Source organism: Gracilinanus agilis, chromosome 3, assembly GCF_016433145.1.
Source record: "Gracilinanus agilis isolate LMUSP501 chromosome 3, AgileGrace, whole genome shotgun sequence".
NCBI lineage: Eukaryota > Metazoa > Chordata > Mammalia > Didelphimorphia > Didelphidae > Gracilinanus > Gracilinanus agilis.
Genome location: NC_058132.1, coordinates 381,243,048 through 381,270,724, shown reverse-complemented (window position 1 = coordinate 381,270,724; position 27,677 = coordinate 381,243,048). Strand labels below are relative to the sequence as shown.

The following is a 27,677-nucleotide window of genomic DNA, read 5'->3' as shown; positions in this document are numbered from 1 at the left end:
GGAGGAGAAAGTCCCATTAAGCTGAAATGTGAAATCACATTGAGCTGAAAGGTTTCAGGGAATAGGGAGCGACTTAAGGGAAAGAGCATTTGACTAGGTAAATACTAGGGAAAGCATTATAGGTAGGAAGAATAACATGAACAAAAGCATGGAAGTGGCAAAATGCCAAGTGTGTTCAAGAGAAAGTGAGTAAAGCTAATGAGAGAAGACTCAAAAGGCAAATTTAGACAAGGCTACAAAGATCTCTAGATTTCAAACTAAGGATTTAGACTAGCAACAACTTAAAGAATGGTATTATGAAGGAAGAACTTCCACATTTGTACATCTAACTGGAATTTGGAGAAGAGTGGAAACAGAATAGAAGGGAGAACAAGAAATCAATGATAACTAAGGTTTTAAGCCTGACAATGGCATCACTAACAAAAATCAGAAAGGAGAACTGTTTTCAGTGAGAAGATAAGCTTCATTTAAGATGTAACAAAACTGAAGTGACTAAGTAGAAAAAAAAAAAAGAATTTAGTGTAAAATATAAATATATATATACCCATACCTTAAATGAAAGTGTTCTCAACATATAAATCAACATGAAACTAGTGTGCTATTATTTATTCTAATAAGTAAGACTTTAATAATAAAAACTATAATGAACCTAAAAGCATAGTGAAGCTGCCTGAAGAGCCATGCCTCTTTCTTTTCTAGGAATAAGAGGCATGTAATCTCTCAATTAAAACCTAGAGGATCACAGTTCTCAAAGGAGCATTGTACTTCTCTTGCTCTGTAATTGTCTGTTCTTCACTGAGTATTGGGAGCTTACCTAACCATGTTGCAATAAGAGCAGCATCAATTCCATCAATTGGCTCACAGATTCGAGCCACAACCGGGTGGACCTGCTGAGACAGGTAATACTGAGTATCGATGGCCAGGTTGTCCTGTTTTTGTAATTGCTCAGGGGCATAGGCTCTTTGACTGGCACTTAGGTTGGATCCATCCTGGAAAAAAGGACATACCAGGAATAAAACTGAGAGCAAAATACTCAAAATAGGAATCAAAAGCCAAGGTGGGGGGTTGGGGGGGGATTTGAACAATATTTGCATTTTTTAAAAACACTAAACCATTGGAGACATTATTATACATTTCATGTGACCTCAAATGCGTGAAGATAACTAAATGCTGATCTCCTAGTGTCCAATCTGGAGTTCAAGAATGTAAATCCAGCATGTGTCATGTTCTATATTTTGGGTGACACATGAAACCAACAATGTCTTGCACTCACTAGATTAAATAGTTCCATCTGCCACTTCAGAGAAACAAAATGATAACACTCTATAATAACCATTAGTCTTATCAGAAATGCTTTTTAGGGATGATGACGAAAGGCATACATGCAATCCTTTGATTAGCTTAATAGTATCACTGTAAATACAGCAAGGATTTAAATTATGGCATCCTAATGCATTCTTTAAGATTAGGGAACAAAATAAGTTTATTAAAAAAAAGGAGTTGTGTATTTCACACTAAGTAAAGAAAATATGAGTAAAAAAGCATGGCAAACTGATGAAACCTAGCTGGTAACAGTTTCAAATAAGAGATAATGGGCAGGGATAAAAAAATAGCAAAATAAAAGTTAACCCAAGAGAGGCAATGCTAAGAAAAGACAGCTCTTCCCAATCTCCATCAAATTCCTCTAGGAAGATAAAAATTTATTAAATATAATTGGCTCACACAGGGCTTCTGTGATTTGCCATCTATGAAATGAAAAGTCATCACCACACTGGACCAACATCCAACAACTCACACTACCTCTTTCTCTTGTCTGAAACATAATAGAATTTAATATTCAAACCACACAATTAAATTATGACTATTCACAGCACCCAGCTGTTCTGCAAAACTGATTATAATGTGAATCCTTCTATTCTTTTCTCTCTTGCAACAATCAACCCCTTCTCTGTGCTGAGGCCAGCCAATTCCAAACGTAATTCTACACACCGCTGCCTCTTCAGGAGACACTGACAAGCTTGGCCCACTTCCTCTAGTTATGCAATGGTCTAAATTAAAACATTTGTTGTTTATTCTGGAACTGATATCTACCTGATTAAAGAGACTGAAATGTCTAGCAAACTAGCAAATATTTCAGAGTCAAAGGATGATCCTTATTATAACACAGAATACAGAAAAAGACACCTGCCACAGAATCACTATTTCAGCAATCTAGAGGACCTGATCATTAAAGGCCTCTTTAACATATGGAATATACTCTCAATTTCTATTGCATGACTTAGTATAGACCCCACTATAAAGCATTCACGTGTTTCTTAAAATTATTTTTTACTTATTCATAGATTCATGTCCCGCTTGATATGGGTAAGACTCCTACACCAACATATCCCAACATAAAGGCTATCCTGCTTTATATATCACAGGATCATCAAAGCAGAATTGGAAAGGACTCCAGAGGCCATTTACTCCAGCCTCATTATTTTACAAATAAAGCCACTGAGGTACAAGGTCACTCAAATGACTTGCCCAGTGTCACACAGGCCATTAAATCTGTGGAGTTTTAATTCTCTAACCTGACTGATATAACTGTATAACTTGATTGGCTTATTTGTAGCCTAAGAACATACTCTCATTTGAGAAACCCCCTTAGAAGATACTGTAATGCTTTCCTATACTTCCTATTCGGTAATAATTTTCTTAACTTTATAATGTTAAATGTTAAAAGATTCAAACGGTAATTTTTGCAGTTTCAAATTACTAAGAACTATATAAAATCCTGCACATTCAGCTAGTCCATTATATCACCTGGCTGTGGATAGATGGATCAGTTAACCACTCAGCTGAATGTACCATTTCACAGAAGTCAGCTAGTCCCCATGAAAAGTAGATATCTTTCTGTTATGCACCCTCAGGTTGATGAGGAATCTGGGGGCCAGAGACAAATAGTAGCAGACTGAATTCTTTTTTGTGGCAAAGCAAAATCAAATTGTATTTTCAATTTGGGAACACAAGCAGGACTTTGAAAATATAATTCTTGGATTATGAGGTATATTTTAGGGTATACATGCATAGGCATCACACATATTTGAGAACTGAGTAAGAGGTATACTTAGTCTTTCTTCATGCTCTTCAAGGTGTTTGTGTGATAATTTGTGCAATTTACAGAATACACACAATATAGACACACCATGTACAATAACTACATAGCCATTTCTAGAATGAACCAACTGGTAGGATTTTTTTTTGCTGCTAAGTGAAAAACAAACTTCTCTCCACTGCTAAAAAAGAATAAAAAGGGTACACTTAAAAAAACAACAAATGCAATCATTAAATGAAAACAACAAGTTGAAAACTTCTAACTCATATGACTTTATTCTGTATCTGATCTGACATAAAGTGATACCTAAGAGGTCATTCCATATTTGCAAAACACTCTTAGGAGTACAGGTAATGTCTTCAAGAATATCTAACATATAGACATCAATGTCTCTCTCATGGAAGGTATGGATGAGTTGTGACATACAGAAAAAGAATAAAGTATCACGGATGCCAAACACACACACACAGAAAAAATATCTAACAAAAAAATATTTTATGCTTATGTATACTTAAGCATCATCAACTCTTCTTTCAATGACCAAAGATAGGCAAAATTTGAAATGTTTAGTAAAATAAGCTAACTCAGAAGATAGCTGAAAATCAATAAACTGAGTTAAATTTAATTTATTGAACTGTTTGGTAATGAAAACATCATCCAGCTATATAAGAAATGAAATAAATCTTTACGATAAATATTCAGAACTAATGAAAGGAAATTACTTTATAAGTGTAAGTGTTTTTAAGAGTCAGTGTAAAAAAAGTCAGTGAACATCCCTATTTCCAGTTCATCCAAAACAAACAATGTGATTTAGTTTCATTATTAGCCAGTTTTTTAATCATATCTACATAATTCTTCAGTCTGATGTTACCATCTGCCCTTGTCATTAATCATCTAATAGCTGTTCCATGTATGTGAAGACATAAGTGAAAAAAAAACCTTATCCTATTTACCAAAATCTTTATTTGCATAATATGAAAATTGTTTTCTGAGATGAGACTTGTCAGCGCAAATATGCAAAGCACATTAAGGGCCTGAGCTAGTCAGACATTTATGGAAACATTTTCCTGCAGGAATTGGCTCAGTGTAACAGTTCTTAATCAAGAGTAACACTAGGAGGGAGACAGAGTCAAGTGTTGATTCATGTCCATGTACTTAAGTCATTTGTTATGTACATTATCTACAATATGTAGAGGGTATTGGTAGAATATGTTTTAAATTTTAAAAAAAGTTTTAAAATATAAAGAATAACAGATTTCATCTATTAAAACCAATCTCATTCTCAAATGATGTATTATTGTTTGTTATAAAAATATTACTAAAAATACTTAATATTTAAAACAATTTTTACTCATGACAACTATCAAACATGCCATCCAATATAATTTTCAGATGTGGATAAAGGAAATGATGCTGAACTCCACTGTAATCAATTTTTTCCCCCTTTTGGAGTCATATGCTCTCATGGTTAACTTCTAAATAAAATTACCTAACATTTGGATGATGTTCATTTTGTTTTAAATAAAAGCATAGTCCTTTAGTCTAGAGCCTCCACAGAGCTAGAAACATTAATACAATGGAGACAATAGCTTGTTACTTTGTTGACAAAAAAAGTCAACCAAAAAAGGGACAATTCTCTTAAAGCCCTACTATCTGTCTCCTATTCCAAAACCTTCCAAAGGTAGAACTGTGATCCTTTCCAAAGAACCTGCTTAAGAAGTCAGCCTTTCTCAATAAACATGCAGGACAATGTTTATATTTCAACCAGCCAATGTCTACATAGCTTTACTTGCATTTCAACACTTTTCTATGCCTTTAAACCAGGTGTTTGTCAATGTTTTTTCATTAACACAAATGATAATTATGTAAATGAAATGGGAAGAAAATATATTTATTTTAATGATTTTGAATTTTAATTTTTTTAAACCTTAATCTAGGATAAAAATTAATTTTCCTTACCGTGAACTTCAGGTTGTAACAGGTGCATTTCTTATGGAATTAGTGAAGGGGAAGAGAATAAGCATTTATATATTGTCTACTACGTGCTAGGCACCATGCTAAGTAATTTCTACAAAAACTACCTCATTTTATCCTTACAACAACCCTGGGAGGTAGATACTATAATGATCTCCTATTTAAGAAAATTAAGGCAAAGAGGGATTAAGTGACTTGCCTTGGGTCACACAAGGGTATGAAGTTGAATTTAAACTTTGACTTTCCTGATGCCAAGCCCAGTACTGTTGTCCACTGCATGACCAGCAGCCAACAGGCTCAGACCTGTCATACCAAAATTATGGCAGCAAATCAGAGAATCCTGCTCAGAACATTATCATGAAGAAATGAAACATATTAGACTGAATAAGGTTATTTATAAAATGCTATAAATTCAATTAACCAGAATAGAACAGATTATCTCATTACAATTCAGTATATTAGTAAGATATTAATATTGGTATGATAAGGTTATCATTGTATTCTGATGCTTCATCAACAGGTTCTTAGGGAAAGCCTCATTAATTAAAATAATTTTACCTGACAGACAACATATGACACAGTATCTCCAGCTTTCACTTTTTTGCCTCCATGAGAGTTTATCCAAATTGCAACATGAACATGTGGTAGACTTTTTTTGTCAGGGTAATCCTGTGGATCCTTTGTCAATGCCTAAAAAAAAAAACAAGGAAAAAATATTCTCAATAACTTAAAAGAAATTCTCAGACATAGATACCCACACATATGTGTATAGGGGAAAAAATTTGACCAGTGTAATAATTAACACTAAGTATATATCAACTGAGAAATTGTCATAGCATACCTAATTATCATACACTCATGTCTTTGCATACCTAATTATATCTTCATCTTTTCTTTGATATAATTAACAAGTCAATCCAATAGAAATGAAATGCATTCATTTCTAAGACTTACTATAACTGAAAACAATATAAACATAAGTAAACTAGGAACTGAAAAAACAACATAAACAAAATAAGACTTAATATAATTGAAAACAATATAAACATTACAAAGCCTTCAAGTTATTTAATAACTTTCTGCAATTATCATTTGCTAAATTAACAGAATCAATGAAGTCAGTCATTAATGATTACTAGGATAAGCTATGTAACTTAGAATACAGTTGTCTCCCTATCTTCCAACCTCTCACCATCTCATATCTCTCATAGCCTCTAAACTTAAACTTTTAAAACTACAAAATAATCAGTCATCAAAATTTTATCCAGATCTTACCACATACTATACATTGTACCATGCAAAAGAGATAAAAGAAACAAGAAACAAGAAATTCTGTCAAGGTGCTTCACATTCCATAATGCCCATTTCAGGTCCAAAAACTGTAGTATAATCACTTATTCAGTAAACATTATTAACCACACACTATATGCAAAGTTCTAGAAGGAAGTATGGGAGCATATTGAAAAATTTTTGCTTCAGGATCCAAAATTTAGACTTGTATTACTCCTTATATATATGTTCTGTGCCAGGAGGGACCCATTCTCATCAAGGTTATGTCATTACTCATCCTTAACCCTTCCCTAGCCACACCAGAGGACAAGGAATAGGTGGAAATGATTAAGGTCCTACATGCTTGGCCCTTGCCCAGCATTAATATTCATTGGAAACTGGGTTTGATCATTCTTCTGATTCTCATGACTACCTTTATGGCTAACATTCTCCCACCTACCTCTATTTTTCCAATTCTTGTTCTAATCAAGGCCTCTTGTCAAAAGAGTGATTTGAAATGAGTCTTGACAGAAGCCAAGGAAAGCAGAAGATGGAGAACAAAGGAGAGCATTACAGGTTAAAGCCAATGAAAAAGAGAGATTTAGAAGAGATGGGTGCCAGGAATAGTAAGGCGTTGTATACAAGGTACACTGTGAAAGGTAGAAACAAGACTTAATCACAGATTGGAAATGTAGAATAAGTGAGTTTGAAGAATTCAGGATGAAATCAAGGCAGTAACTATGGGTGACTGAGAGGACAGGGAAACAGGACAATCTGTTTTGGAAGTGGTGAATGAGATATCAACAAGATATCCAGTTCAAAACATCTAATAAAGAGTAGAGATGCAAAGTTGAAAGACAGGAAACAGGTTAGGGCTTGATAATAGATCTCAGAATCATCTGCATAGAAATGATGACTGAACCTACAAGAGCTCATGACTCACCAAATGAGACAATACAGAAGGAAAAGAGAAGAGGACCATAGTTAGCTATTTGGGGAGTACCCATCATTAGCAAAGGAGACTGAGAGAATGGTCAGTAGTTGGGAGATAAACCAGGAGTGAGCAATGGCACAAAAGGAAAGAGTATGAAGAAGAGAGTAATCAAAAATGTCAAATATTGCAGAGGTCAAGATTTAAATTTACTTGTACAGATGTGTGTGGAGGGAGAGAGATATTAATTCACTCTACATAAGACTGTGTTCATTATGTATTTTTCTCTCCCATTACAAAGTAAGATAATTATAAGGATTCTTTTGTTCATTATACTTGTATCCCTAGCACATTAGCCTGGAACATATTAAACAAACAATAATTGATCAATTGTTTTTTTCCTTAAGTCTCCTGGTTTTCTTCTTGCCTATCTATTCTTGCTCAGGAAATGCTGATGGATCATCTAAAACCTACTTTAACTACAGATGTTTATGTGATCATAGTTTCAGAGCTAAAAGGACCTTTCCTTTTACAGGTGAAAAAACTGAGTTAAAAAGAGATCAAGCGACTTATTGAGACAGCAAAGAACTGGACACAAAAGTAGATGCCCCTCATTTGGGAAATGTTTAAGCAAGTTGTGGTGCATGAACACAATAGAATAAATATTCCATGCTGTGAGAAATGATGTACAAATTGTACATCAGTAAGAAAAGATCCTGATGCAGTGTGAAGCAGAATCAAGAACAAAATAAGTACAAAAATGTAAATAGAAAGAACTACACAACAAAAAGCAAAAGCTAATGTACAAAATTATAAAGATCCAATAGGACTCAAATGAAGAGATATGAGAAGACATTTCCAACACACCACTTCATGGAGGGGGGGAGGTCCAGAGCTGTTATGCATTGCACATGTTCTTGGACTTTTTCAATTATTGATCAATTATGCTATAAAAATTTTTCTTCCTTAAAAGATACAATTTTTATGTGTGATCACTCTCTGGAAGGGAGAGAGAGGGATCACTGTGATAGCTCTGATGTAAAAAACAGAAAACAGCAATAAAAATTTAATTTTTTATAAAATCTACCATCTCTTCCCCCTCTCACTTATACCCCATGTGGAATCTTTTCTACAGAATTCAATTTCTATTCCTATGTCAGTGATACCTTCCTTGGACTATTCCATCTTAACTCTCCTTGCACTCCAAAGGCAGGAGATGAAACTGAAAGCTTCTTATCCATCTCAATTCTCTAGTCTGACAGTTTTTTCCTGGTCTTTAGCCTGTTCCTATTTCTCTTCTTGCTGTTCTCTAGAAAAGTTGCTCTATACTCTCTCAAAACCCCAAAAGTTGGATATACTATAGAGGGAAAAAGATTTTTCCTGTCCCTCAAATATTTTTCTGTCCTCCCCCAATTTCATTTACTTTCCTTTTGATTTTCCCTATTATATTTTACTCTTTAGATTCTTTTAATTCAGAGATATTCTCTATGTTCTTGCATCTCTCAGATAATATGCACTATTTTATGTATAGTGTTTTAAAGAGAATGAAACAAACTTTACTACCTCACAACCATGGCCTTGTCTAACCCGAGTCAGATGAAAATAAATATTGCATAGTTCTCTGAAGTGTTAAAATTGTCTTCTTTTGTCCATGTCAAAAATCTTGCTCATCTCTAGACTCTTTTTTTTTTAATTATTAATATTCGCTTTCTTAATGTCTAATTATTTTCTGTGGTATTTGGGCTCAGTTTTGTCAACTATGTTTTGGGTTGTCAAATAATTGTTGCTTTTTAGACTATCATACTCAAATTTTTCATTTGATTTTTTTGAATCTGCGTTGGAATATAAATGCTTTTTTCCCCTTTGATTACTGAAAAGTTTGCTTTATTATTAAAATTATATCATACTACAATGTTTCTTGGTGAATTTAGCATGGAATTCCATTATAGTAGGATATCATGGATTCCCTTTACTGTATTTTGCCATCTTGTTCTAATATTTCTGAGAAAATTTTCTGTATGATTCTGGAAGTATGATACTACAGTTTTGTTTGTTTTAACAATGCTCTTATGGAAGAATTAGTCTAGAAGACTCTCTTCATACTGAATCCAGTATTCTTATTTAATGGATTATTTATATTTTTCAATTCTTTCCAATTAATTTTCTTTTGACTCTGCAATTTTGTGTTCTAATTTTTGTTCTTTGTGTCAGAGAATCTACCATTCTAAACAGTGTCTCAATATTTTGTTCTAAAATCTTTAGTTTCCTCAATTTGTCTAGTTCTTTCTCAAGTGATACAATTTTTGTCATGTATTTTATTTTTTTTTGTTTTGTTTTGTTTTTAAACCCTTGTACTTTGGTGTATTGTCTCATAGGTGGAAGACTGGTAAGGGTGGGCAATGGGGGTCAAGTGACTTGCCCAGGGTCACACAGCTGGGAAGTGGCTGAGGCCGGGTTTGAACCTAGGACCTCCCGTCTTTAGGCCTGACTCTCACTCCACTGAGCTACCCAGCTGCCATGTATTTTATTTTTTAAGTCAACAAGCATTTATTAAACTTAATTATGTGTTGAATAATGTTTTATGGACTGGGATAGAAAGTTAAAAATTTTTAAATGGTCACTGTCATCAAGGAATTCATACATGTAAATAACTGTACATATAAGACATGTAAAGAATGAACGGATAATAATCTCAAAGGGAAGGAATTCACAGTATTTTGTGGGGCAGAGGCCAGGAAAGGCCTTCTGAAAAAAGGTGGGATTTGAGGTGACACTAAAAGGAACACCAAATTAGAAAACATCTAAATTCATAAAGGACATGTTAACAGAATTACAAAATGATGTGAAAGTAAAAGGTAATCCAACAATTATAGAACACTTTAATAATCCTCTCTCTGAGCTAGAAAGATAAAAGAAAAAACTGTCAGAAAAAAGAGATCTGAAAGATGTATGTTTTGTCATATATTTTAAACCATTCTAGGTGTTAGAATTACTTGAATGAAGGATATGTAATACTTTCATTACCCTGTCTATCCTCTCAAGAAAACCAGTGTTGGATGAAATTTGACCTTCAAGGGTCCACTATAAGACAGTAAGATAATAATACAGTTGGTCCTATTATCAACCCTTTCCAATCTATTCTTTTTGGGCTCTACCCTCCTCTCTCTAAAACTAACTTTATTCAGACTCTCATCTTATCCCAGAAGAAAGTCAAGAAGGAATTACAGGGGGAAAGATACCCAAGCATATCTCTGAAAATAAACACTAAGAAGATGTAGGCTTAAGTCTTGTTTTTAGTCTAGTTTTTCTGAATAACACTTGTTTTAACCCATATAGTACCACTATGGACAGCACCACTTGGACCCTTTATCTTTGACAAACTTCTCCCCTAGGCACCATATTCCACCTCCCTACCCCACCCAACACAATCCTTTGTTCTTTTAGATTTTCTGGGCTCATATGATTCATGTGCCTCAACCCTTTCTGAGAATAAATCAAAAAGGATACTGCCAAGTGGTTAACACCAAAAGGTATGCATAAAAACTGCAGTAGCCAAAACTGATTATAGCCTAGAAGAGACAGGTAAAGGGGGTTGGGGACTGAGGGACTGACTTGATATTCAAATCCTATTATGATCCCTTTCAACTAACCTCTCCAGCCTTTATTTCATATTAAAGCTATTCTATACTCAAAGCAAATTGGATTCTATCCATAGTTCTGCGCCAGGCTGCCCACCCACCCCCCCAAAAACTGTCCTGATTGCCAAAGTTAATGCCTTTCTTTACACTACTTATAACACAATGAAATTCTACTCATTCTTTAATATCATCTCCTCTATAAAGGCTTCCTTTACTAATGCTGCATACCACCCCTTAGTCAGAATCTGCCAAACAAAGAGATGTATATGCAGCCTCATTCAACCTGGCAAGTTCCCTCCTAGAGATCACCAATCTTTGCTATAGTGTGTATGTATGTGAATGAGTGTGTGTATTTCTTTAAAATGGCATTTTAAAGTGATTTCCATAGAGTGTTCTACCTTAAGAGGGAATTAATACTGGTATTACTTTCTCCATTTTAAGGATAAAAAGCTCAGGTGAAGAAAGTTTAAGTAATTTGTCCTTTGTTCTCATCCTTCTATTATACTCTGCCCTATGGATGTAGCAACATCAAGAGACTTCAGGGGAAGGGTTGCAATATAAGACAACTTCAAATATTGGTGTAACTAAGCAATTATAGTAAACTCAACAACTTTAATCACTTTCTAGAGTTTACATTAATTGTAAAATCTTAGAGGTTATTCAAATATTTGGTGGTAAAGAGTAATATCAGCTGGTCAACATAACAAATGCTTCATTTACCTTGTTAATTTCATATTTGCTAATTGGGACACTACCATTCATCACATTTTCTCCAATTTCTATTAACCGCTTCTGAATGTTGTCCACAATTGTGTCCCTATTCTGGTCAGAAAGAATCTGACCAATGACGAAGCTGCAAGAGAAACAGGTAAATAAATAAAAGTATATTTCATTAAATAATGGATAGAAACAAGATAAAATTCTATCAGCTCATATAATAAGTATTCCCATAATGGTAGTGGATACTTTCTTAGAAAAAAGGATAGTACTTTTTGCTTTACTTACTGCTGAAGTCTTTTTTTTTAAACCCTTACCTTTGATCTTGGAATCAATACTATGTATTGGTTTTAAGGCAGGAGAGTAGTAAGGGCTAGACAAGGGGTCAGCAACCTTTTTGGCCATGAGAGCCATAAACGCCATATTTTTTAAAATGTAATTTCTTGAGAGCCGTACAGTGTTCACAGTGCGAGCTCCTGTAACAGTGCCTGAAAAAAAATTGACTTTATGGCTCCTGCAGAAAGAGCCATACGTTGCCGACCCCTGGGCTAGACAATGCAGGTTAAGTGACTTGCCCAGGGTCACACAGCTAGGAAGTGTCTGAGGTCAGATTTGAACCTAGGACTTCCCATCTCTAGACCTGGCTCTCAATCACTGAGTCACTCAGCTGCCCCCACTGCTGAAGTCTATCAAAGTTGGTAGCAACTTTGCTACCTGCCCCATGGCACCTGGGAGCTCATGGGTAAGCATTTGAAACCAATGTCCCTAACAAAGCTGATAAAACTTCACATAAGATAGAATTAGGATGTAGATGAAGGAGTCTAATTCAAAATGTACATGCAGCCCTAAGTAAAACCATACTACACATTGGTTAAAACAGAAAGATAATGTTGTTCCCTTTGTTTATAATACACATCTATGTTCATTCCAAAAACTTCAATGAGATGATTGTTATCTGAGCAAGTAGATATGAGAAATCCTTAAAGAATAAAACCTCAAACTTTTATTTCATATTCCACTTCTCTCCAGTGTTCCTACATTTTATGCCATAGCACAACAACCTTGGAGTACACTCCCTGGGGGGGTGGGGAAGACTGGGAAGAGCAATAAAGAAGCCAAGAAAAATGCAGAGCCAGAGTTTGACAGCTGCATTATAATTTGTCAGAAAAAAGAAGTCTGACAAAAAAACATTTGTATAGCTTTAATTAGTAATACATTTCTAACTCAGAGAAATTTACTTCTATTATGATGCATCTTTTCTTGGAAAACACAAAGCTGAAGAAAATAGTTTTAATCGACAGTCTATACAAAGTCTTTTTCATCTTTCAGTACACATTTAGGGGCTACAAACTATTCCAAACTACATTTCATAAAAAGCTGATAGTGACCTATACTTAAATGACCAATTCTGTGCTATCAAAAAGAATATCTCTATTAGCCTCAACTGTCCCAATCCCTGTCAATGTTGAATGCAATAAACATAACAAAAAACAGGCGGGGAACACTGATACGTTCCAAAATGTCTTTAAATGCTTTAATAGTTAAAACTCCAAGAAAAGTTCTGATACTTCCAACACTTAGGACTTTAAAAGCATCTAAATAAATAATATTTGAAAACAGATAAGTACCTGAAGTACCCTTGACATAGTGGGATGATCATGCAGGTTTTTTTTTTTATCATGTTTCCAAATTTCAAGAGTGAGTCTGTATCGATTTTCTAATATCTTAATAGTCAAAACTTGGGGAGGACTGACATTACCCCAGGATGAAGTTTACAGATAAATCTTGAGACCAGAATACAAAGTAAATAAAGCTTATCTTTCAAATACATTGGGGGAGGGGAGAGTGATAATCCAAGGCACATATCCTACTTCCATAATGGTGGAAATCTCCTTAAATGAATGGTTTAGGGTTAACTTCAAAAATGTTTGCCTACAAAAGAAGTATTCTCTTATAATTAGCCTCAGTGAGGCTAAGGAAAAGTTTCAGATACCATACACATAGACTTTTCCTGATATTAAAGGAGTTAATTCACTAGAAATATTTTTTAAATCCCACAAAGATACCAAGGATGTAAAATTCTCTGCTACAAGCAATTTATCCACAAAAATTTGATAATTTACACTGAATATATTGCTACTATATAAATTTAGTTGTATTAATCTATTTCAAAACAATGACTTCAAATCAACCTAAGAATTGTGACTATGTAACCATTTAATAATAGCAAGAAAAAGAAATAAACAACTGCCTTCATGTGAGACAGAAGTGTAGGTATCCTTTACAAATATCATCGTGTCCATCAGTATAGCATGAGATGCTTCACTGTCTAAAAAGGCAAAAACAAAACTGAAAGATGAATTTACTTTCCAGTTTCCTTGGCAAGATCGCACCAGTCTCTTCGCACGATATCCAGTCCTTTCAGTTCTTGCTTGGTGACATATTTCCCATCTGAGGTTGGCTCTACCACCAAAGCAGCATATTTCTTTTTCTTCAGCAGAAGCAAAGACTTGAAAACTCCATCAATATCAATTTCTAGCATCCTGTACAACTTGTTCACCTCACTTTTAACCTGTAAAAATGTCCACTATCAACATACACCTTTAAGATCAAATAACACATATATATGTTATGGAATTAATGTGAACATACTTTTCACTATAGCCCTATTCTGAGCACCTTGCTAATATTTACTACATTTAAAACCTAAGGCAACCTTCCTGGTACTATTTCCTCATCAGTAAAGGTTCTCAAAGTTGAATGCAACTAACTTGAAGGTTTCCTAATTATAGAGTGGTGATTCTCCTTCTGGAGGAGGTAAGAATTGATTTCTTAAAACACTGCCAGAACAATATAAGTTTTGATATGCATTCCTAAGCTAGAAATACTACAAAGCTTGGCCTAATGGAGGACTGCTTCCAACTCTCATCAGAGAGCCAGCCTTACTCATCTGGCATAGGCTCACAGACAGAGAGATGGGTTACCAGGTGGTTGTTTTTTTAAGCTATAATTCATGAAATAGGGTGATTCTATGTTCTGTGGATAGAACGTGTATTATCAATTAAATCATGAATCTCTTGATGTAATAAAAATGGGACACAAAGGCAGTGATTTTTGTTTAGTATTTATCTGAGTAGGATACTGCTCTGGGTTTAAAAAGAAAAAAAAAGGTCAACAGATACAGCACTTATCCATTAGGAAATTACCATCTTATAAAGACACACTGAGTCACTCAGCAAACATCTACTAGATGCCAGGCATGACATATAATGTATGAGACACAAATAAACAGGTACACGAACACAGAGGACCAGCAGAGCCAACAACAGCATGAGTCATATAAAATAACACAGATATTTAGTTATTTAGCTAAGTGGCAAAATGGCTAGAGGCACCAGGCCTGGAGTCAGAAAGACTCATCTTCCTGAGTTCAGATCTGGCCTCAGACACTTAATAACTGGGTGGTACTGGGCAACTCAGTTTCTCTTCTGTAAAATAAGCTGGAGAAGGAAATGGCAAACCATGTAGTATCTCTACCAAGAAAAGCCAAAATGGGGTCACAAAGAGTCAGACACAACAGAAACAACTAAACAACAACCTATTTAGTTGAGGGCAAAATGGTGAAATAAGAAATTGTCTTTGGTTGTCTCCCAGAAGTACTGGCATACTAAAAATTATCCTACCTCAGAAAAATCTTCAAGACCCAAAGGAATGTGATAGTGAGGGGAGGATAATTTTGTGCAGATAAGGTGTGCACAAACTGACTGAAAATAAATGACATATCACCTATCTATTCACTGGATGCAGAGTCTGAGATTTGGCTAAGTGTTCCCCATGGATCTCCCCAATAGTAACTCTAATGACAGGCATAAAAAGACTAACTTAAACTGCACTGCCTTCCTATGTAGGGGAAGGCGGTGACTTTTTAAGAGGATCTGCCAAACAAAGAGATGTATATGCAGCCTCATTCAACCTGGCAAGTTCCCTCCTAGAGATCACCAATCTTTGCTATAGTGTGTATGTATGTGAATGAGTGTGTGTATATGCATGTATATTTATTTGCTCTATGTCCATATACACATGTGCCCACAGGTACAATTAACCTGTATTAATTACCTACATCAAAGACATTATCCTAGGAACTGAGGCCATAAAAAAGGAAGAAAAAAGACATTCTGTGAGTTCCAATTCTGTCTATGGTGTACTACCTGAGTGAAACTGAACAGGTCACTTTAATTGCTTTGTATTTATTTACTTCGTCTGCAAAATGAAGTTGGACTAAATGATTGCTAAGGCCTCATCCAGCTCTAGAACTGATCCTATGAACCTATGATCTTAAGACTCCTGTCAGGCCAGTGTCTTTGTTGACTTCTGAAGCTCACAGGCCACTAACCACTGAGGCGTGGGGGTGTAGTAGGGACACACAGGAAGTTATTCATCCATTAGAAGCTTTTAATCTTTATATTTGCTTAGCTAGTTGGGCACAAACTACAGTTGCATGTGCAGAGGGAGTAAATAGTAGAGGAAAAGGCTAAGTTATAAATATATGAAAGCAAATGGTTGAAAAATGATCTTTACTCATTTTCAATAAAAGAGAACATTAGGTCAAATAGGAAATAATCTACATGGTGCCATATTATCTGCACAGCATTCAGGTCCATGCATAAATTCCTAGTTAATTCAGGGTACAGAAATTAAGGCAAAAGTATCTTAACACCACTCCTAGAAACTGTCCTTCAGCCTGGTAACAAAGGAATATGTAGAAACAATCCCCATATGGTTACCTCAAGTGGGAAGAAGATTTTTCTTTAACACTCTCAAAGTATTTGCTGTCTATAGCACTCTTTTAGCTAGCTTTTTTTGGGGGGTGGGGTGAAGTGGGGGGAGATAATTTACATACTGCTTTTTTTTTTACAATTTACATAGTGCTTTAAGATTTGTAATGTGCTTTACATATATTAAATGCTACGCTTTACTGCTAGTTAACTTCTCATTTATACACCTCCCCTAAAGGTTTCTTTTTTTACTTACTCCAGAGTTTCTAGTACATTATCTTATATATAAAGATCATAACAATTATTTGATTAATGTGTTTATCAGAAATATTTACTTTTTTTTTTAAATTTCATTTTGCTTGAAAAGATCATTCGAAACAAACAAAAATTAAGCATTTTAATCATGCTAGCCAATTTTCTTACAAATGGCATAAGAAATGACATGACCATATTTAAATATTCTATGATATTTAGAATACTTTCAGATCAAAGATAGTAATCATCTATGGAAAAACAAATCTTTTTTTTTTTTTTTTTTTTAAATTTCTACCTAATCTAACAAATAAGAAAAAAGAAGCAAACCAGCTGAATGAAGGGATGGTCAGCCCAGGAAAAAAAAGATTTAAATAAGCATGATTACAGTCTTCAGATATCTGAAACATTATCACACAGAAGAGCTAGACAATGTTTTCTTGGTCTCAAAGGAAAGAACTAGAACAGATGGGAAGCCAAGGAGATTGAGATTATACAAGGAGGAACCTCCTAACAATTAAAACTATCCAAAAATGGAATAGGCAGTCTGGAGAAAGGTTCCTCTTAACATTACTGGCTTAGAACTTAGAGGAACTAGGTTCAAATCCCAGCTCTATGAGTTTTTTTTACCTCTGAAGTCACTGACCTGCTCCAGACTTCAGATAGTTCATCTACGAAATGAATGGATTGAATGAGGAGACTTCATAAATCTGCAATCCTTTAAACTTGACTGAGTTTAGAAAGTAAGAATCAACTCAAGAATATAACTATAGCTAAATTCACTTTTAAAATGCACAACACACAGATTACTTGACTCCAACATGGCCCAAAAGCAACTTTATACAAGCAGATAAAACAATTTCATTAACTGCTTTTTACCTTGTTTCCCAACTTGAAGACTTCTTCCAGGTTGGTGCTATTCGTATTTATCATAATTGAATCTGTATCTCCATAAATAACTTCAAGGTTCATCTAAATGAAAGAATAACATGTTGAATATGTACATAGTAGCCTTTAATTCAAAATATAGCTGCAGATATTCCCTGTAACCCATACCAGAGAACTTAAAACCAAAATTCACCATTCAAGAGCAAGATTAGTTTTAAATATTCATTTAGTTTGTCCACTGTACTTGATTATATTAATTTAATGAAAATAGGGCTCCAAGTACAATTCAGAAGAGTAAATAGGAAGCAAATCATCAAGTAAATCTGTTTTATTGCTTGAAATAAAAAGAAAGTGATAAAGCAAAGCAAACACAGCATATAGAGATGAATTAAAGTACAACTTAAACAACTGGATAAATGAATGGATAAATTAAATATTAAAAAATAAGAAAAAAGGATCTTCCTGACTTCTACATACCATCATGGTAAGTGGTTATAATAGCAGCTTAAAAATCTGAAACACAGCACTTTATAAAACATTTCAGGGGCACAAATTCATGTCAAACCCTTACCAGTATCAAACACTACTTAGCAGAATATGAAGGGTGCCAAAAAAATCAATCATAACAAACAACACTAGAACACATACAGTATAAAGGCCTGTAAGTAAACTCTAATTAGCACTGTTGCTAATTTGCCTGAAACACTCACATATAGGCTTCAAGCAGTGGCTAGATCATATCAGTGTTGGTAAAAGGAAAAAGCTATAATCCATTAGAGAGGATTACAGTAGTAAACTAGGCATCCCAAGAAGCGATTTCCCTCTGTTTGGGTTACAATTTTCTTTGAATACAAAGACTTCACCAGGTGTGATATTTAAGAATTGTTGTGTAATGAAAATGTTCAATATTACCTTTTGCACCATCTCCTTGGTATGCATCAAAATCTAAATATGTAAAAAAAAAAAAAATCAAGATTAATGTAACAGGAAATGATCAGAAAAGATATGCAAACATATCTATACACCATAAACATAAAATCCTACGTGTTTTAGCTTTTCCAAAGCAAAGCACTTATTACAAATAATTACCTAACTATCCTTTCTACTCCATACAGTAACAAGAAATTAACAGAATCTAAAAATTTATACAGGAAAATCAAATAATGCTTGCATATTTTTCTTCTTTTAATAAGTTCTTGGAAATCTATATCTATAGGGAAAATTATTGGTATTAATATTTTTTGAAGAGAGCATTTTAAAAACTTTATAGGAAGGAGAAAAAGATGCCTTTTTCATAATGAAGCTTTCCTGGGTCTCTTTGCTAGAAATTACCTTTTTCTTTCCTTATTAGTACTTTTTGGCATCTCAATTATGTGCTTATAATAGTCTATTTTGTATTCTGGTTATTTGTAAAAATCTTATCTCTTCTAGGAACCAGTACATTCCTACTATGACTTTTATCATAGTAAGTACTTGCTAAAGACCAACTAAATGAATGTTTTCCTAGTAAAGTGAAAATCTTATAAGGAGTTCAGCAAGTAAAGAAATCTCTCCTACTTCAACAGATTTAGGAAGTTCTGGTCTAATATACTCTCTAAATCCCACTCTACTTAAAAAACTACTGCCAATGGCTGCTCTTTTAGTGAGGAAATATATCAGAACTACAAACAAGAGCCATCTCAGTGAGCTGGAACTCAGTCAAATCTCATTCATTTCTAGCAACAGAAACCCAAGTAAACTTCACCATCAGCAACCCTCAAAGCAAAGAATAACTCTGTCTGCTATATTACCTACAGCTCTCAGAAATGTTTGCTAGCATTAATAGTGCAGATAATAATTAATGGGTACAAAATACTTATTTATTTTGTGCCCTTCTGTACAAAATTCTGGAGAAAAGTCTACTCGTCATATATAGAAAGAGTATGCACACGAAACTTCAGATCCAATATAATATCTACCATTGAAATATTATGTTAAATAATGGCATTTTTGCCTTCTTTGTATTCTCATTAATCAGGACAGTGCCTAGCATATAGTAAGACTTAAAAAATGTTTCTATTTTTGCCTTACCATTATTCAGTCTTAAAAGAATAACAAAATATACAGAACAGGTAAATAACTTGCACCACTTACTATGTATAACCCTGGGCAAATAAATAAATCTCTGTCTCAGTTTCCTCAAGTGCAAAATGAGAATAACAACTACTTCACAAGGTTGTTGTGAGGATGAAATGAGATATTTGTAAAAAGCACTTAGCAGAATGCCTTCCAAATTTTGATTTCTTTGTTTAAATTTTGTCAACAAATTCAAAAGGGTCTACTTGAATTTTCCATAATTTCATCAGTGAACAAAACTTCATCTTTCTCTATGCCAACGTTCTTAGCCTAGCATCTGCCATCATTTCCAAGCATCTGTGAACTTAAATGGGAATAAATTACATCTTTATTTCAATGTGATTATTTTCTTTTATAATCCTTTTATTTTACGTATTTAAACGCAATATTCTAAGAAGAAGTCTACTACCTACAAAAAGTTAAGAACCTCTGCTCCAACAGATAGTAATCAGAGAATGTTGGAACTGGATGAGGCTTTAGTTATCACCAAATCAATTCATTTTACATCCAAGATCAATTTCCTCAAGATCCGTAGCTAGTTAGTGGCAGAGTCAGGATTAAGTCTCTTGGCTTCTAGTCAGAGTTCACCAGTAAGACTACTCCATAATTTTTTTTACCCATTTCCTATGTTTTTGTTTTAAATGGGCTTATACCTAGACTTTTTTATATCCATCTATAGCCTTCTAAAATGTTATCTAAACTAGAATCAATTCAAATGGGTCTGAAATACTGTAATTCCTATTTTTATTTTAGTTACCCATATATTTTGTCAAAGACCATTGCAAGTCAGACTTGGAGTTATCTGATCAGTCACATAATTCTGGTGATCCTTCCTTCTTGCATATTTCCTATTGATCTCTAGCACCTCTAATTTGGACTACTACTACAAAAATTTCCTAATTGATCTTCTTGCTTATGCTTTCTCCCTGCTCTGGAACATCTTACAAGCCACAGCCAATCTGTTTTGAAATGTTCAATTAATTCTCATTGCTCATAGAAAAAGGTCCCTAGCTCTTTAGCCTGGTATCCAAGAGCCAACAAAACTGGCTCTGATAGGCCTTTCAACCAACCCTTTGCACTACTAGTAGGATTTAATCATTGTACTCTGCTCTGCTTTTGCTACCTCTGTACATCTGAATATGCTGCCATCCACACTCATCGTGCCACCAAGACACCAGGTAACAAATTAAATTATGTCTTCCATATTTAAAATATATGAAGATATCTATGATGGAAAAACATAAGCCAATACCACTGGGTAAAGAAACTCAAATCAAATTTATCATGGTGAAGATAAATTGAATAACCTACTCTTCTTCCACACATTTCAATCCTGTTCTGCTCAAAGCAATGAGAGATTTGTGGAAAAGACAGAACCATCAGTCCGTCAGTAAGAGGATCTATCTATAATCTTGTTCCAACTCTGCCACCAACAACTTTTATGGCTGATGGCAAGTTTCATTCTTCTTGTAAAAATAAGGTGGCTGAATTAGATGATTTCTAAGTTCTCTTCCAATTCTAAGTTTTTATGATTCTTCATATACCTAAACCACTGAAATACCATCTTTCTCAAAACTTCTACCTTCTACCAAGCCTCACTTCTCTTGACCTCATCTATAAAAATGAAGAGTGTATTAAATTACCTCTAGGGCCCCCTTTCTAGCTCTAAATCTAAGAACCTCAGAAGGAAATCTCTCCTAACCATCCCCAGTAAATCAATTCCCACAAAGGCTAACAAACATTTCTCTACAAAACTGTCCCAGAGTCTGGCTCTGCAGCTGCAGACAAAGGGCAAAGGAAGTTTCCTCACACTCATTTTTAACTGGTTACCTTAAGGTAAAATCACACCAGTGGCTGCTTGATTGACCAGAAATTAGCTGGTTTTTGCTGAAAGCCCACAAAGAGGGCTTTAACTGCCATTATACATACATACATACATACATACATACATACATACATACATACATATATATATATATATATATATAAAATCAATCTATTCCCAATTTGATAAGAGACAGAATGATTTTCAGAGGGCACAAATCTGAGTCATATTTTTTGTTATTAATTATATGACAGGCCAGTTATTTAATTTCACCGAGTCAAATTTTACTTATTTATTCAGTGGAGATCATAACATAATTTTTAGCTATCTCACAGTTTTGCTATAAGGATCAAATATGAAGAGAATGATATAGAAATGTAAGCTAGTATGAATGAAGATTCAAAATGCTTCCTAATTCTAAGTCATTTCCATTAAACCTTCCCTGATTCATCAAAATAAAAATATCTAGAAACCCCTTACCTATAGTTTTTAAATATGACTGTCAAGCCCCATTAGGTGATTAGGTAGCTGGATGATGAAGTGGATAAGACACTGGACATTAAGTAAGGAAGTTTTAAGTTGAAATCTGGGCTCAGACTCCTACTAGATGTAACCCCAGGCAACTTATTTTAACTTTTGTTTACTTTGGATTTTTTCCTATGTAAAAATGGTGATGATAATAATAGTACCCACTCCCCCAAAGTTGTTAAGAGGATCAAATGTGTGTGTATATATACATATATATACATATATGTATGTATATACACACATATATATGTATATATAATGTACATAGTAGGTACTTAATAAATATTTGCTTCCCATAACATGCTTATTCTTTTAAATTGTACATGGAATCATGTTTAGTGTTTAATTACTAACCCTTGTTCACGTGTTTATGTGTTCTGCCTGACTAGGTCAATATAGTTTAAATAATAAAATCTCTTAAAAACATGAACACTAATTCTGAGAAAATGCCTAAAACAGCATCATCAGCAGAAGATGCCCAAATAAATGCTTGTCTGAAAAAATGAAGCTAAAAATTTTCAGCCCAAAATAAATATGTCATTCCAGGTTCTCTGGCCAACCCTTCAGTATAACACAGTCCCTAAAATAAATTAAATACACAATCTCCAAAAATAAATTAAATTCTTAAAGCTCAAAACTGTGTGATTATCCTGAAGAAAACAACACTCGGAAGGGCTTTGTTAGATTGGATTCCCCACCCCCCTGCCAGTTTAAAAAAAAAACTTGACCACTGGAAAGACAATGCCTTATATGCTCTAACGGCAATGCAGGTATTATAATTATTAGATGACCACTCTGAAGTTCACTTCACAAAATATCAGTCATAATATTAGGGCTACACCCAGCTGACAGAGGATCACTTTTAAGTGCCAGCAGCAAGAAAAAAGAGGGTTATAAAGGCTTACTAAATTCATTAATAAGGCAGTCTGCAGTTATCTGATTTCACAGCAACACCTGCATATTTATCTACTCATTACCAATTGGATGATGGAATTTTTTCAAGCACATTTCAAAAATCTGCCAACTTCAAGTGTAAAAAAATAAACTTTGTGGTTAATTTTTCCCTTAACAAAGTACAGCTGTTGAGAATAATTGTTCAAGATCTTACCCTGTAATGTCAACTGCAGCAGAACAAAGAGTATTTAATTAGCAAATCTATCCAGTAATTCAACACCTATTATATAAAATGCCTTCGTGATTTTATTCAGGATAATTTGCTAAGAGGGTTATTACTGACATTCAGATGGAATTTAAAATTCCTACGCAAGTCGAGTCATAATAGCAGTAATGATCTCCCCAATCAGGAGATTCTGTGTCACACAAGGCTCTCTTGCAATGCAGCAGCCGATTTCCTGACTTCTTAATTCCCGGGCTCAGCTCAGTGAGAGCCCTTCATGCCGATATTTCAGTCAGCAATACATCTTTAATGGGACTCTATTAAAATACCTAGAACAAAAATGACTTTTTTTTGTTAACAAGAATGACAGCACTGCCATCATATCAATCATTTCGGGCTATGCTGAACAGTGCAGGGTGGGGAGGAGGGGAATGAGGAAAGGAAGAGAGCGGGAATTAAAATCATATGAAAAAGTGTCTTAACCAGGCCCCTGAAAGAGGAGTGGGAAGTAGAAAAGGAAATATAAAAATGCACTGCTGATTCTGTTTTCTAAAGAATAAATCTATATTTTCATAGGCAGGTAGAATGTACTTCTTGTATGTCTAATCTAGAAGTTGCTAAATAATAGCCACATAAGACCAATTACCAAAAAAGGCACTAACCTGTAAAAAGTAATCTCTAACACAACAATTATGCCTTTTCCACATTTATATTCTGCTAAAATAAGATACCAAGCTAAATGTTTACTCATGCCAAGGCAGACTAAAATAGTGCTTATTGGTCCAGAATACAAGCATCAAGCTGCCACCATTTAAGAAGTAAACTACAAAAGGACAATTCCAGACACCTAAAACATTCCTAACAATTAGTCCATTTTTATAGTAGGCATTACTTATATATTATACACAGTAAATATACTAAATATACCAAAGTTCACAAACCTAACTATAAAAATTGAGACTACAACTGAGCAACTTAATGGAAACCTCAAGATACTAATGCTTTTAGACTCCTTCCTGCAAGAATGCACATATAAAATTGGAAATACATTAGAGAAATTTTTAGAAATCATACATTAGGAAGATTCTTCTCAAGTTCTACTTCAAGGCCTCATCAAGACCTGGAAGTAACATAACAGCACTCTCTCTAAGGTTATACCAGTGGAGCACAAGCTCCAGGAGTCAGAGACTGATTCTACCATCCATGAACCAACCTAGTCAAGGACCTTTTATTGTTGGTGCTCTCTTTCCCTCAGATTATCTGTTGTACACTTGTGTGTATATGTTGTACTCCTTAGTAGAACATAAGCTCCATAAGCATAGAGACTATCGATTTTCTTTGTATACTCAGGGCCTGGCATATAGGAAACGCTGAAAAAAATCCTTATTAACTAACTGAATGATTCCAGTAAATTATTTACACCTAAACACATCTCTCCATTGCCTTTTATTTTACTTAAAAAAAAAAAAAGAAGAAGAAGAACCTTACTTCCATCTTAGAATCAATACTGTGTATTGGTTCTAAGGCAGAAGAGTGGTAAGGGCTAGGCAATGGGGTTAATTGACTTGCCCAAGGTCACACAGCTAGGAAGTGTCTGAGGCCAGATTTCAACCCAGGACTTCCCATCTCTGGGCCTGACTCTCAATCCACTGAGCCATCCAGCAGCCCTCTCCATTGCCTCTTAGATCCCCTACAATAATAATTCTTTACAAGAGTATATAGTGTTAGATGATTCCAGCCAAACAATTTTACCACTAGAGTACTAATGTTCTAAAGATGGGTCTGTAGGTCAGGACATAGCTAACAATTGTTGAAAACATCATGCTTTCTCCCAAATATAATCTTAGCCCTTTACCTTCTACTAAATTCTGGACTGAGCACTGATCGTCTGCATTATGCACTGATGGACTATGTGTTGTCCATCTAAATAGATCTCATAGTCAAAACAAGAAGCATGTTGTTAATCCACCTCTAATATGGTTCTTTAGGTATTTTAAAGCTTGATGCAAGCAGCACAATAAAGGAGGAAGCAGCATATCTGGGGGGGAAAGTCCTGGCCTTGGAATCAGGAAGGCTTGTACCCAAAGCTGACACTAGCTGAATGATCTAGAGTAAATCATTTATCTTTCTGTAACTCAACTTTCTCATCCATAAAGTGGGGATAATAATACTTTACTACTAAGTCATTATGACCAAAGTGTTTTGCAAATGTCAAATACATACACTTACACGCAAATATAGACACGTGCATTATTTTCACATAAAAGCATCTGGAAATATCACTCAATACATCATAATTTCTCTTACATTAATCTTTCCAAAAATTATAAAATGAATTAACATAAAGGATAATCTATATTTGCTACACAAGTGAGACAGTACAAAAGTTATATGACTTAACTATTTGCATATAAAATTTAAAATAGATATGGCTGTGTGTATTTGAAGGCTATTTAAACTACTTACAATAATAACATCTCATACTGATATATACACCCTCCATATTCAGATCTGACAAGGTCATTTTCCTTCTCAAAGGGCTCTCGTGGCACCCTACTGTATGGGTAATCAAATACAAACTTCCAGATTTAGCATTTATAGCCCTCCACAATTTGGACCTTGCCTACCTTTCCAGGCATATCACATTTAATTCTCCTTCATACATTCTGCATTCAAGCCAGCCTACTTGCTATTCCTCACCTAATATTCCAACCATTTTCCTTTACTAAGACTTTGCATAGTCTGTCCTCTGCTTTCCAGGCACTCTCCCCACCTCTATCAGAATTCCTGACTTTCTTTCTTCAAAGTTCAGCTCAAAGGTACCTCCTTGACACCTTCCTTGATATGCTTCTCTTCTCAAATTACCTTGTATCTATTTTATATTTACTCATATGCATGCATTCTATAATAAAAGCTTGAGGAGAGAATATTTACATCTTTTTATCACATACTCCAAAGAAAAAGTCCTATTTTAGAATTTACCTAATTAGTTCAATTTTATTAAGCAATAAAAAAAAATCTCTAGTCAGGTGATCAAATCAAATATTGATTAAAGATCTTTAAGTACATTCAGATTTTTAAAAAGTTTTCTATTTTCCCATAAAAACTCATGGTCTACTTTGAATATATGAAAAAGGGAGAGTAGGAGAAAAAAGAGAGAGAGAGAGAGAGAGAGAGAGAGAGAGAGAGAGAGAGAGAGAGAGAGAGAGAGAGAATGTGTGTGTTCCACTAAGAGCTTTTAGAAAGGTGTCAAGATTTTGAATCTAATCCAACCTCTCTCGCTTATTTCCAAGTTGTTTAACCTCTAGAAACTCTGGAATATTCACTTGCTTTATCTGGGAATAGAGGTATGGGGGGAGGATAAATACCTGCCTAGCTTATAGGGTTATTTTGCAGAAAAAGAGAGATAATGGAATGAGGATTTTGTAAACCATAGCTATGATAAGCTTGTGTAGAAATAACAACTAGTCACCTTTTTTTTTTACATAGTTATTGAAATTTACCTTTTCACACATTAAATTATTTTACTTTCACAATAATGGTATAACACAAGCCAGGCAAGTATTACTCTACAGTATTCCAATTTTTACTCAATAAAGAATATGAGACCATTTCGCTAGGAATAACATTGTTAATTAATAGATGCATGTGTTTTCTAACAAAGAATAGCTCTCTCACCAGCCTCCTAAGCAAAAAGAGAGCAAGTCCTGTCTTTTGTGTATAAATGGAGTTGTATCCTTTTTCTGATTGGCTTGACAGCTCTACCTTAGGGCCTCTCTTGCCAACCCTCACTGGCGGATATTTCAAGAGGAGGTGGACTTAGAGACCTCAACTCCTCCTTCATTACTTCACAGCAGGAAAGGTAGATCTCACCAGGCTGACTCCAGCACAGGCTCTCTCAGGCACATGGCTACAAAGTTAAATAAATAGCCAGAGCTTGCTGACTTCCTGACTAAGGACTAACCAGACCAGTGAAATGCCTTGAGGCCTGGGAGTAAATTACTTTATTTTGCAAGCTGGCTAATATTGAAACCCAAGGTTTAATAGAAATTTATTACAATTCAACATTAATTTTCCTCAAGCTCCATTTTCTAGATGAAGGGACAGAAATGTTAAAGAAGTTAAATGACTTCCCCAAGGACATACAAATAGTTAGTGTAAAGGCCTTGAAGCCAGGTCTTCTGATTACATCTTACCACTTTACCAAAGGGCATTTCCTCCCTCTCTCTCTAGCACCATGGATTAGGCAAAGCTCCTAGCCTTTGACTACTTCAGATCACTGCTAAGTTTTCTCCAAGGAGTTAAAAAGTATAAAGGGAAAGAGATAATTTAAGAACTTAGGCAAAACATTTTACCCAGTAGGCATTATATGTGTCCCTTTACTTTACAAGTCATGAAGCTGAAGTCCCAAGTGGTTGAAAAGCCTTGACAATGATCAAATAGGATAAAAAAAAATAGGAACAGAACACCGGGCCCTTGACCTCTGCCCAGAGCCCTTTTCATTAAGACATACCATCTTCGTAGGTCAGAATTTTTTTAAAAGTCCTTTAA

General features: G+C 34.6%; 1 protein-coding gene across 1 annotated transcript in view; it reads right to left on the bottom strand.

Moving 5' to 3' along the window:
• POLA1 (DNA polymerase alpha 1, catalytic subunit) overlaps positions 1 to 27,677 on the bottom strand; it is a 358,044-nt gene that overhangs the window by 213,055 nt on the left and 117,312 nt on the right. Inside the window, exons 27-32 of the mRNA XM_044670152.1 lie at positions 18,454 to 18,486; positions 17,533 to 17,625; positions 13,993 to 14,198; positions 11,630 to 11,762; positions 5,630 to 5,761; positions 815 to 989 (exon numbers count right to left, since the gene is read on the bottom strand). Of these exons, the coding sequence (XP_044526087.1) occupies positions 815 to 989; positions 5,630 to 5,761; positions 11,630 to 11,762; positions 13,993 to 14,198; positions 17,533 to 17,625; positions 18,454 to 18,486 (772 nt within the window). The remainder of the gene's footprint in view (positions 1 to 814; positions 990 to 5,629; positions 5,762 to 11,629; positions 11,763 to 13,992; positions 14,199 to 17,532; positions 17,626 to 18,453; positions 18,487 to 27,677) is intronic.